Source organism: Ananas comosus, linkage group 5 (genome assembly GCF_001540865.1).
Source record: "Ananas comosus cultivar F153 linkage group 5, ASM154086v1, whole genome shotgun sequence".
In the NCBI taxonomy this organism is placed as follows: Eukaryota; Viridiplantae; Streptophyta; class Magnoliopsida; order Poales; family Bromeliaceae; genus Ananas; species Ananas comosus.
This window is the reverse complement of record NC_033625.1, coordinates 6,088,682-6,100,988: the sequence shown is the minus strand read 5'-3', so window position 1 is coordinate 6,100,988 and position 12,307 is coordinate 6,088,682. Positions and strand designations below refer to the sequence as shown.

General features: G+C 37.5%; 2 protein-coding genes across 2 annotated transcripts; both read right to left on the bottom strand.

The window, feature by feature from the left end:
• Positions 1,910–3,304, bottom strand: LOC109710349 (probable LRR receptor-like serine/threonine-protein kinase At3g47570). The gene is made up of 2 exons (XM_020232861.1): positions 2,776–3,304; positions 1,910–2,262 (listed from the first exon to the last, which is right to left on the bottom strand). The coding sequence occupies exons 1-2, from the start codon at positions 3,284–3,286 to the stop codon at positions 1,910–1,912; spliced, it is 864 nt and encodes a 287-aa protein (XP_020088450.1). The 5' UTR covers positions 3,287–3,304.
• Positions 3,330–5,697, bottom strand: LOC109710348 (LRR receptor-like serine/threonine-protein kinase EFR). The gene is made up of 3 exons (XM_020232859.1): positions 5,202–5,697; positions 3,515–5,076; positions 3,330–3,356 (listed from the first exon to the last, which is right to left on the bottom strand). The coding sequence occupies exons 1-3, from the start codon at positions 5,695–5,697 to the stop codon at positions 3,330–3,332; spliced, it is 2,085 nt and encodes a 694-aa protein (XP_020088448.1).

Below are 12,307 nucleotides of genomic sequence, written 5' to 3'. Positions count from 1 at the left end.
AAAAAAATTGCACGAAAAAATTTTGCCGTTCATAATTAATAATATTTTCCTTCAAGCGTTTACTGTTTACTTAATTTGTAGTTGAGATCTGAATGTAATGTTTAGTCTGTTATAATCTAGTTAATTATTACTTGTGCACAATGATTTGAAAATACAAATCAGTTTATCTTAATATTTTGAGCTTTGTTATACATATCTCTTAACTTTGTTAGCTCGGTCAATTTATTTATTTAGAGACGGGTGTTTTGATCACAACTGGCTTAATCGGAGGTTGTCCAAATATAACAAAAAATGCATAATTAATCAGGTAGTACTGATGGGATCAGGAGTCTTTCACGAGCAAAATCTGGTGGAATTACATATTTCTCACTATAAAACAATGTGGTCGAGAAAACTGCATACGAAGCGTGCGCCTAAAATTATTTAAATTGTTATTTCATTTGATTTGCTTTTCGAAAAACATCAGCTTTTGCTATAATATTGGAAATCTATTAGGATGTTTATTGAAAAGCAGTGAGTGCTAGATCATTCACAAGCTCGACTGAGATAGCACTAGCTAGTATAGAAGCTGCAGCAGTAGATCGCAAAGAGGCTTACAGTATCGCCAAGGGACTGATCATTTTTACAATGTACTTCAAAGATTTATGTTTGATCATCTTCCAGACATTTGGTTGACGAGTTTTGGAAAAGAAAATGCAGTTGGCCGACGATCGTAGTTCGAGAAAGAAGAAGCGATTTGCTTGCACCTCAGAAAGTAAAAGAAATTCAGAGTGGGCGGTGTATGTATGTATGTATGTATCTGGTATTCGTTTTCCGTTGCGTCAAATACACATTGGGCGATCGCAACTGAATCCTCTCATTCATGGCAACTTTGGTGTAAGAAACAGTATTTGGTTGTGTTTTTCAGAGTGTGTTTGTGGTTCTTTGCATTGGATTGTTGCTTTTACTTGTAATGCTCTGTTTGATTGTAAATAGTTTTTGTCGTTGTCGTTGTGGTCAATCTCCTCCTTGCATGCTATTTTATGATCTTTCTCTATTTTGTGCTAATTTTAGGTAAGCACGCATGGAGTCGCTGCAACTATAGGCCATCTTAAAAAAGGGCCCCTCAACGTCATTGTTCTTTTTCGATAGACGCCTTCTAAACTTTTTTTTTATTTTGATCAAGTTATTTCAGTTTATTAAAATGGGATTTCGTTAAAATTAAACTCTCTGGGAACTAAATTCTATTACTTTCTGACATTATGTACAGATCGAAGCATCTCAAAATCGACAACTTTTAGTCTACAACGCTTGAATTTTTTTTTGAAATTAACTTAAGATCAAGGTTCATACCTTTGATCTTAAATTGATGAATCCTATAATTTATTTTCAGAATGTTGTTGAAGCTCATTCAGTGGCCGGATGATGAACCGTAAAATAATCTTTAAAAATTAGATTCACTTTCGATACCAAAAATCATATTTATCAGTGCAGATTGTCGATCCAAATGTCTTATCATCGAAAAGAAACAACTTAATAGGATAAAGAACTGTGTAGTCTCAGAAGGATAGTAGCAGGTATATACCAGACATTTGTAAATAACACCCTTCTAAATAGGGTTGGAGCATTATGTTGAAAAGTGCATTCAACACAGATTTGGCAATAATGGGTTATATTAGGCTTCAATTATAAACTTGAGCCAGAAATTAGGAATTTGGAGCTATTAATGTATACAGATGCAAATTTTGAAGTGCGTATCTCCTTTTAGATGTACTCATTTTAGAAAGGAGTGATCAAATTAAACCATAAGGACTAGGCATTTTCATTACACAAGGTTTTTATTTAATGCAAATAAGGAAAAGCAGAGGATGTTCAAACATACATTCATTTGCCTCTAGTGAGAAACGTGGCATAGGGAGCAAAATTGCTTTTAGCTAAGAAGCCTCTCTCTTGCTGCACTCAGCACCTTTGAGACTTCCGTCATGTCGCATCGTTCGTGTGGTGATTCATTCGAGCAGGAGAGACTGCAGTCAAACACCGAAACTAAGCAATCTCGCACACGCTCTTCGCGATAAGCTTGATCAGCTGAGTGCAGGTTTCTGTCCATGATGTCCATGAGATGTTCAGGAGAAGCAGCAGCAGCAGCACGACCATATCCACGAAGGCTCAGTCCATCTTTAAACTTGTCGTCAATGGGGCTCGTTCCAGTGAACATCTCCAGCAGAAGAATTCCAAAGCTGTACACATCGCCGAGCCTAGATGGTTTACAGCCCATTCCATACTCTGCACAACATTAGTAAATTGGAAACAGACGATACAAGATTCTCAAGTGAATTCATTTGGATTTGGATTTGGTTCCCACTGTTTCCAAGCCATAGTTACAAAAACTAAATTTGATCTTTTAGTTTATAAATTGACTCTAAGACAGCATTAGATATGTAGAAACAAAGTTTCTGCTCTTGCATGTTTAGTAATCATAATTAACATGTTTTTAGTAGTAAGAATCAAGCAGTTGATTCTAACTCTAGTATGTCGGTATTCATAGCTAATATGTAGTAACCTTTTTATTTCCTACAATATTTTTTCCCCTTTTTCTACTAACTTCTACACTAAATTTCTCATTTTATTTATTAAGCTTGTGCTATTCACTTGTTTTTGCTTCAAAAGATGGTGAGCAGCAAAAAGTATTAGATATAGTATAGTTAGGAATCAAATAAAGATGTGTTATATATATATTTTTTTTCTGAAATGCTGTAAAGCATGAAAAAAGTTAGCATTTTACTGCATATTTCTCACCTGGAGGAATATAACCAATAGATCCTTTGATTCCCACAGTGCTAGTAGATGAATGCTTAGATGATTCGTCAGGCGGTTGCCGTAGAAACTTTGCTAACCCGAAATCGCCCACGTGCGCCGTCATTTCATTGTCGAGAAGGACGTTGCTGGGCTTAAGATCACAGTGAACAATCAGCACGGACCCTCCGTGATGTAGATACTCTAATGCCGAGGCTACGTCGACAGCTATGTTCAATCTCTGGATTAGGCTTAGGGTTCTGAATGGCCTATTCTGGCATGCATTTGGATGTAGCCACTCTTCTAAGCTCCCATTAGGCATGTACTCAAAAACCAAGGCCTTGAAATCATTACCGTGGTGATCCAAACTAGAGCATGAAGTTAGAATTTTGACAAGATTTCGATGTCGAATGCTTCTCAGGGCCTCACATTCAGACATAAAACTCCTGAAAGCCCCATGCTGTTGAAGGTTAAGCACTTTCACCGCGACGATGTTGGCATCTTCATAGTTCATGGCTGCTTTATAAACCGACCCAAAACTGCCTGTGCCGACCAGATTATCCGAGGAGAACCCATTTGTAGCCCTGAAGAGCTCATTGTAAGATACTTTCACGTGTTGGTTTCTTAAGGAAAACCCTGACAGCGGCTTTCTCCGTGAGTTTTTTATCAACTGATGTATCCCAAGCAAGCCCATGGTAATAATCAAACACAAAATTGCTCCACCTATGGGAATGAGTATTACCTTGAGTTTATAATCAGAGTTATGTTTTGCTGCAAAGGCATCTGAAGTGCATTTCGGCAAGTGCAATTCTGGAATTCCACCACAGAGTTTAGGGTTTCCGATAAGTGAGACTTCGCTCGCATTCTTAAAAACCCCTTTCATCGGCACTCGACCCTCGAAACTGTTGAAGGAGAGATTCAAGTATTGTAGATCTGGGAGCTCATCAAGGAATGCAGGTATTTGGCCCGAGTAGAAGTTTTTTGAGAGATCAAACTCCTTAAGCCCTCTTAAATTGCTGATGGAGGGAGGAATGGACCCTTGAAGTAAGTTATTCTCTAAATGAAGAATTTCCAAGATGGCGCATTTACCGATGGTGTTTGGAATCTCACCAGAGAGCCTGTTATTTGAGAGATCAAGCGCCCCGATATTTATCAAGTTGCCGATTTCCAACGGTAATGAACCGTTCAGTAAATTATGCGACAAGTCAAGGAAGTTCGTGAGCGATGAAAGGGTCAAAACTTCTTGTGGAATGCTACCGCTTAGCCTATTATTTGATAGATTTAACGACTCTAGCACTAACATGTTGCTTAATGTCGGCGGAATGGCTCCTTCAAATTCATTGCTGCCAAGATAGAGCAGGTCCATTCGTGTTAGGTTGCCCAAAATGGGTGGAATTTCGCCCGAGAGCATGTTGTTCGACAGATCCAAGTACTGTAATTGCCAAAGATGACTGATTTCTATCGGAATGGTGCCTCGAAGATCGTTAACACTCATGTCAAGAACAGTAAGATTGATGAAATTCTCAATCTCACTAGGTATGATTCCTGATATGTGGTTGTTGGTGAGTCCCAAAATATAAAGACTAGTGGAAAGATTGACTAGTGATTTGGGCATCATGCCTTGAAGTAGATTGTTTCTTAGATCCAATACTAGGAGACTGGTGCAGTTGGTGAGTGCCGTAATGAAGCTCCAATCACTACGCTTCCTGGCTTCAAGTCGATTGCTGTGCAGGTCAAGCCACAAAAGACTCTGCAAGGCTCCAAGGCTCGGCGGTATCGTGCCGTGGAATGCATTGAACGATAGCTCAAGGTCGTTGAGCTCAGAAGCATTGGACAAGGATGCTGGAATTCGCCCCCCGAGCTGATTATCATACATAAGAAGGACTTGAAGGTTCGGAAGAGCATTTCCCATATTGGAGGGTAGAGTTCCCTCGAGCTGGTTATAAAAGAGATCTAAGGCCTTCAGGGATGATAGATTGTAAAGGGATGACGGTATGTCCCCTGTTAAGTTGTTCATCCCGAGAACGAGATATTCGAGAGATGAAAGTCGTCCGAGCGAGATTGGGATCTCCCGGAAGAGATAATTAATAGAGCAGTCCAGGTAAGAGAGGAATGGAAGTTCTGCAAAGTGAGGAATTTCACCATGAAGGTTGTTTCCTTGTAGCAAAAGCATGTTCAAAGAGGAGAGGTTCGCGAGAGTGGACGAGATGGTTCCTGTGAGACTAGCATCTTGGATTTCAAGTATCTGCAAGGAGAGAAGGCTAACGAAGGATGGAGGAATGGCTCCTGATAAGCTATTGTTACCTACAGAAAGAGTGACTAGAGAAGAAAGATTCCCAAGTGAATTGGGATCGTCCCTTGTAACATGTTTTGATTCAGGAGAAGATCTCTAAGACCGGAAAGACGCGATAGAGTTGGCGGGATCTCACCGTTGAGCTTATTATCTGCCAAGATGAGTTGTTGAAGATTAGAGCAATTGCCAAGCGAAGACGGGATCGTTCTGCGAAGAGAATTCACACTCAGGTTGAGATATCGCAGCCGGTGTAGGCTTCCTAACTCCTCCGGGATGTGCCCGCCTAGCTTGTTGTCGGACAGGTCCATCGTCCGGAGGAATGTGAGGTTGGCTACGGCGGGCGATACGAAACCGGCTAGGCTGAGAGATGTGAGGTTGAGGGCCATGACCCGGTCGGGATGGCGGCGGCTGCAGGAGACACCACGCCACCTGCAGTAGTGGAGAGAGCCGTTGTTCCACGAGGAGAGCGCTCCGAACGGAGCGTCATCGACTAGGGACTTGAAGGAGAGGAGAGCAGCGCGGTCGGATGCAGCTTCTTTGATCCCGGCAGCGGCAGTGGCGGTGCACCAGGTGGTGAAGATCACATATAGTAGAATGATGAGAAAAAATACTGCATGGAAAAAGCCTTCCATTCTACGAACTTAGACAAGAGAAAGCTAAAACCAATGTATAGTGATCCTGCAGTAGCTCTTGGTTGGTATTTAATCTTGGCAACTGGATTGACAACAAACTAACTTCCACGCTTAGTCAAAAATCCTATTAGTTGTCGTAAGGTAGTAATACAGAATACTAGGTACAGTAATACGTTCTCCAAAATGTCACTAAGGGCCCGTTTGAGTTCGAGTTATGTAATATTACAAAGTATCTCGACATATCCAGGCATCTTGGATTTCGGACGTAAGATTACTACTGATGCCGTATTAGACGCGTTTGGTTTAATGCAGTAATGTAATACTAGATTACACTGTTTATAGCATTAATACGTTTGGTTCAGTTTTTAAAATTTAGTAATCCTGACATAAAAGTATAGTTTTTTTCAAAATTATCCTTGTTGTGGTCATTTGAATATTGATTTTTTGCGAGAAATGACAAATGGAGGGAAGGAAGATCATGATGATTACCTGGGAGGACGACGCAATAGAAGATGATAGGTGTTCGTACGCGTGAGAGACGTCGAGAGAGAGAGAGAGAAGAGCGGCTTGCGAGAGAGAGGGCTGGGACGAAGGCGACAGAGAGATGAAAATAATACTGTTAATTAGATTTGGGGTTGTTGGAGGGTAAAATTATCATTTTACATAATATGTAGTATTAACGGGATTTTAGTAATGCAAGATACACGACCCCCCTTCCCGTTAATATTTTTCGATGTAATCCTGCTCGATTTGTAATGCTACATTAACGACTAGATTACATAGCGGATTAACCAAACACAGTTATCCTGGCAGGATTGCCTGTAATCCTGCCAGGATAACTCGAACCAAACGCACCCTAAAGGGTAATTGCGCGAAAAGTTTTATAATTTATATGTCGAGAGTCCTAAATTCAGAAACCTAGTTATTTTATTATTTTTCAATTAAGTGGCGATAAGCTAAAAGCACCTACTTTTATTCGTAAATGTATATTGTTAGAACTAAAATTCGAGAACGATCTAGTTTGTCAGAAGTGAAAATATCAAAAGAAAGTCCGAGAAAGAGAGAAGAAAAATAAAGCACACAATATTTACGTGGTTCGGCCAACGGCCTACGTCCACGGGCGAAGACGGAGCGGAAAATCTTCATTAAAATCAAAGTGGTGTACAAAATATGCCTTCTCTCACAAAACCCTAATACCAAAAAATACACCCATATTCCCTCTCTCATCTTCCGCACTAAATCAATGAGCATAAAGGGTATATTTATAATAGTGGTTAAATCCTAATACAATTAGGAATACAAACCCACTAAGATTAGGAATATCTCAATAAAATTAGGCATAATTTAAACTTAACTTAATGGGATAATTAAAACAGAATAGGGTTAGAAGACCTTGCTGTACTAGAATTCGAGACATATTTAACAATCTCCACCTTGGCTTGAATTCTATGTCTTCTCCACCAAAATCCCAAGAACTCCTGAAGTGCTACTGCACATGCGAACAAGTTTACGGAATACTTGACCTTGATCGCCTAAAAACTTAATGAGCAAATCCGCGGGATTCTCTGAAGTGCCAATCTTCTCATCTCCAACTACGTCTTTTGCAACCTCTGTTGCATCAGAACGACAACTTGTCGTAGAGCGAAACTGCTGGAGCGATCAAACTTCTCGATCTCAAATTCGTCGACGTCTTAAACACCCAAACGAACACTCCGGCTCTGATACCAGTTTGTTAGAACTAAAACCGAGAAGATCTAGTTCGTCGGATGCGAAAATACCAAAAGAAATCCGAGAAAGAGAGAAGAAAAATAAAGCACACAATATTTACGTGGTTCGGCCAACGGCCTACGTCCACGGGCGAAGACGGAGCGGAGATCTTCATTATAATCAAAGTGGTGTACAAAATATGCCTCTCTCATAAAACTCTAATCCCAAAAAATACACCCATATTCCCTCTCTTATCTTCCGCACTAAACTAAAGGAATAAAGGGTATATTTATAATAGTGGTTAAATCCTAATACAACTAGGAATACAAATCCACTAAGATTTAGGAATATCTCGATAAATTAGGCATAATTTAAACTTAACTTAATGGGATAATTAAAACAGAATAGGATTAGAAGACCTTGCTGTACTAGAATTCGAGACATATTTAACAGTATATTCGTGCACTACAAAAAATTAAAAGAAGTGGATAGCTAAGACCGCACTACAAGAAATTTAATATTTAAAATTTTTTTTTTGTTATATTTAACGATACTTAAAATCGTCCTAAGATAGTTTAACGTGATATTTAAAAGTGTTGATTAAAACATCGCCAAATGAAGAGTCGTTATATATATATCGATGCTTATATTAAGTGTCGGTGAAATATATTATGACTTTTTAAAGCGTTAGGACTTTTAAGGATTTTTTGAAATCCTGATATTTAAAGAATAAGAAAATTAAAAAAAATAATAAATTTTATCATCTAAGAAATTAGTTTGATATAATAGAGGGTTTATATGATAACGTTTTTTGAAACGTCGATATTTGCTATACTATAGGAACACTTCGGAATGTTTTTTCAAATATCGTTTAAGAAGCTAGCGTTCTTATATTGAGATTTTTTATAGTGCCGCCGAATTGTAGTTGCACATTCGCATATTATAAAAAATAAACAAAGTCGGTAACTAAAAGCACCTATTAACAGTATATTCATGCATCGCTATTTCAATATAACCATCTAATTTGTTGTGATAAATAATTTTGTGAAATTTTGGTCAATTAGTGGATACAACCATCTAATTTATTGTGATAAAGAAATTTGTGGAAATTAGTGGATTGACTTGGTAGAGGTGACCGGAGTAAACGAGGAGACTAGTCCATGAAATAGAACAAATTATTAGAGCCAGGTTAATTGTTTGTGAGCAATGTTACAGGTGCATTTTAAAGTGAGATGTACATTTTATTCTATTCCATTTAAGATCATTCTTATCATATTAATTTTTTAAATTTTTTACTAAAAATTAATTCTATTTTTATCAACCCTAGAATTATGGGTGTAAAATCTACACCTCCTTTTGGGGTATACAAGAAGTATTTTCCATTGTATATAGGTTAAAGTGTATGGAGACCCCCTCAACTATAGGTTGTTATGAAATAGTGCTCTTTAAGTTTTTAAAAGGGAGAATTTCCTTACTGCCCTTCTAAAGGCATGTATTTACACAGATGCCCTTGTAAGAACAGAAATGTCATTTTTTAAAAAATCAATAGTGAAGGGGTGTCTCAATCCAAATAAAATAAAAATGAAGGGAGCAAATTTCAAAATGGCCTATACGATGGGATCTCCATACATTTTTACGTATAAACGTATTAAAATTGGAAGAGATAAATGCATAAGAAACTCCTAAACTTTAAACTATTGTCAAATGACCCTCTAATTTTTAATTTAGCAACTAGACCAGTAGGTCTTCTAAAATAATCAAATAGTTTAGTCACTCAATCTTCTCAAGAAAAGCTACTAATTAAAAAGCCATTTTGGTAGCATGTTTTACAGATATGATCTTGCAAAGTTTCAGAACACAAAAGAAAAACCTATTTCTTCTCTTTTCGTGATAAAACTAAAATACAACAATTGAAGAATATACAAACTAAATCCATCATTCACTTTAATTAATTGCTTTTCTCAAGTGTTAGAATAAAAAAGGCAGTTTTTAATATATTTTGAAGCTTCATAAGATCACATGCAAGAAATTTGTTAAAAATAGACATTTACTTAGTAACTTTCGTATATAGGAAGGGAGTCATTGAATTATTTTATAATGTTTAAGGTTTCTAGTTGTCAAAATTAAAAACTCAGGGACCTATTTGCCAAGGCTCTAAAGTTTAGAAAGTGTTTGTACTTTTCTTTTTTTTCCCTAGGAGAAATGATTGCTGCCAGGTATTTCAATAAACCATATAATTTTTAGGAGCAATTGCTAGCTATTATCTCTATAAAATTATTATTTTATTCTTTCAAATTTATCCTTCTAACATTACCAACTTGTCTTATTTGCTTTTGGCTAGTGGTAAAAAACTATTTTGACTTTTTTGCTTTTAAAATATACCCTTCTATCATCATCAACAAAAGAACTATTTAAATCTTTTAATTTTGATAGAAGTTTAATTCGAGATGACTTGACGAAAACTAACAGTAGGTGTAATTTTGAATAATGAAGAAATATACAAAGGGTATATTTAAAATAAAAAAGCAAGAATATATAACATATTTTAGAAGTTTTAGGGGATATATAGATAATTATCCCTAATTTTCATTGGTTGCTGCACCGCACTTGAGCATCTTTTACTGCACTGCACTTATGCTAGATCGGTGTGGAATTGGTTGCTGAATAGATTTCCTGCGCACACCAACTGAGATTCATTTTCTCGGGAGGGACAATAGCGTGTTGGTGTCGACAGAGGAGGCTACTGACTGGGAAAAATAAATGCAGTGCCTGCTGGGAGATATAGAAGAAACGCGACAGGAGAATTTTCGACAATCGACTAGTTCACTACGAAAATCTAGGACAAAGAGTTCTTTGCATTGTCAGCTTATGGAAAGCATCATTAGATAATTAATTAGTTTTGCTTTCGGTTTTCTTTTCGTTGTTGTTTTTTTTTTTTTTGAGAGAGATAGGTAGCACGCTACCTGTTTTATTTTTTTCATTTAGAAATAAACTTAGCTAGAAATGTGAATCAACTAGGATGCGAACTTGGGTCTCAGGTACCAACCACCAAACCTTTTGCCACTTGCTCTAGGGACGATCGGTTTTTGTGGGTGTAGTCGGGTAGGGGCGAGTTTTGCTTTTCTGACCTTACGGGGTTGGCGTCGATGTATCCTTCTCTAAAATAGGGTTCATCCCTGTTTAATCAAAAAAAAAAAAAAAAAAAAAAAAGAAACTATCCCTAATTTTTGGATAAAGGGAAAAGTGCGATGCACTGATTTCTACCGCTTTTCTTATTTTTTCAAGAAATAAATTAGCTAAAAATATGAAATAAGTAGGCTCCCAATTTGGGACCTCGAGTTCCACTTCCAACCATCGCTTTACCACTTGCGCTAAAAACGGTCACTGAGAGGTAAAATTTTTAATAGACAAAAATATATAAACATCTCACAGAGCATTCCGAAATAACACCCAAAATTATATTTATATTTTTTAGGATTCAAAGTTCCTCCAAGTCTAATTTTTTTTAGGCTAAATTACAGAAAACCCCTATGTAATAACCCGCTTTTTCACTTTCCCTCCCGACATTTAAAAATCTATACTTTGTCCCTTCGTAAAATGAAAAATATTCACAGGGCGTTACGGTGTGTTAAATGACCATTTTGCCTCTCGCCATTTTCGTCTTCTTCCTCATCTTCCTCAGCCGTCCCTTCGATCGGCCGCGATTCCCACCTCAATCGGCCGCGATTTCTCTCCATTTCCTTCTCCACCTGCTCTCCTTTTCCTCCTGCACCCTCGCCGCCCGTCGATTTCGACGATAGTAGGGAGGAAATCGAGGTGGGTGTTGATGGAAAGGTAGGCAAGGGCAATGAGGGCGAAGGCGAGGCGCCGGAGGAGGGCGAAGAGGATGTGGGTGAGGACGAGGCAGTGGAGGATGGCAAGGTGGCGAGGCGGCGGCGAGGCGGCGAGTCGGAGGGAGGCGAAGCAACAAGGCAGATGGCGGAGGGGTATTTTCGGCATAAAAAAATATTTTACAACGGAACCCTAACGGTAGGGGATGAAGTGTACATTTTTTATTTTACAAGGAGGCAAAGTGTAGATTTTTAAATGTCAGGGAGGGAAAGTAAAAAAACGGATTATTACAGGAGGGTTTTCTGTAATTTAGCCTCTTTTTTATTAGAGTTTTCATACTAAGTTAAGCTAAATTTTTATCAAATTTAATAACTCTTTTATTTATTAACCATTAATTAGTCTATTTTTATTAAATTTGATAAAATCAGCGGTTAATTTGACAAAATCTTTTTTTTTTCTACTAAGATCACTTAATTTTAATAAAAGTGGAAGAGTCTAAATCCAAAATAATAAAACTCGAGGAAACAATTTCAGAATTGCTTGTAGTTGAGTGTGTTAATGTACTTTCAACCCACTTTGAGTTACAAGCCCACCACTTTGAGTTAATCTAAAAGATATCTTTTCCCTACAATCTCGTCATTTTTTTTTTTAAATTGCTAAAAACCAAAAAAAAAGGTGGGATAAACTCTAAAGACCATTGAATATGATCTATTTCCGATTTTAATTCACGCAGTCGATTGCTTCTATATGTATTCTCAAGTTGCTGTTCCGTTTCTCACTCGCAACATTGATTGGAGTTTGTAAGGTTTTGACCTAAAAATCTTGTTAATTTCCAGATAATAGTGCTCTGTTTTTTCTTTTTCAACTTTCTCACCGCATCTTTTATATAGCAGGGCTGACATGCATGTTCATCATCTTCACCGTCTATGAACAGTGTGAAGAGGAAGTTGACAGTCTAATTGCAACTGCTTCAGTTAGAATTGAAGCATTAAAGAAAAATTTGTCAGTAAACTATCAAGCTTCTTGACGAAATATATTCCCCAGAGTTTATCATGACTGATCCACCATTTCT

Coding starts and splice junctions, on each gene's coding strand:
- LOC109710349 (XM_020232861.1), bottom strand. CDS start 3,286: ATGAACTATGAAGATGCCAACATCGTCGCGGTGAAAGTGCTTAACCTT. Junction 2,263..2,775: donor TATTGGTTATATTCCTCCAG/GTGAGAAATATG, acceptor AATGTTGTGCAG/AGTATGGAATGGGCTGTAAA.
- LOC109710348 (XM_020232859.1), bottom strand. CDS start 5,697: ATGGAAGGCTTTTTCCATGCAGTATTTTTTCTCATCATTCTACTATAT. Junction 5,077..5,201: donor GGCAGATAATAAGCTCAACG/GTGAGATCCCGC, acceptor CTCTTTCTGTAG/GTAACAATAGCTTATCAGGA. Junction 3,357..3,514: donor ACTCTGATTATAAACTCAAG/GTAATACTCATT, acceptor TGAGCTCTTCAG/GGCTACAAATGGGTTCTCCT.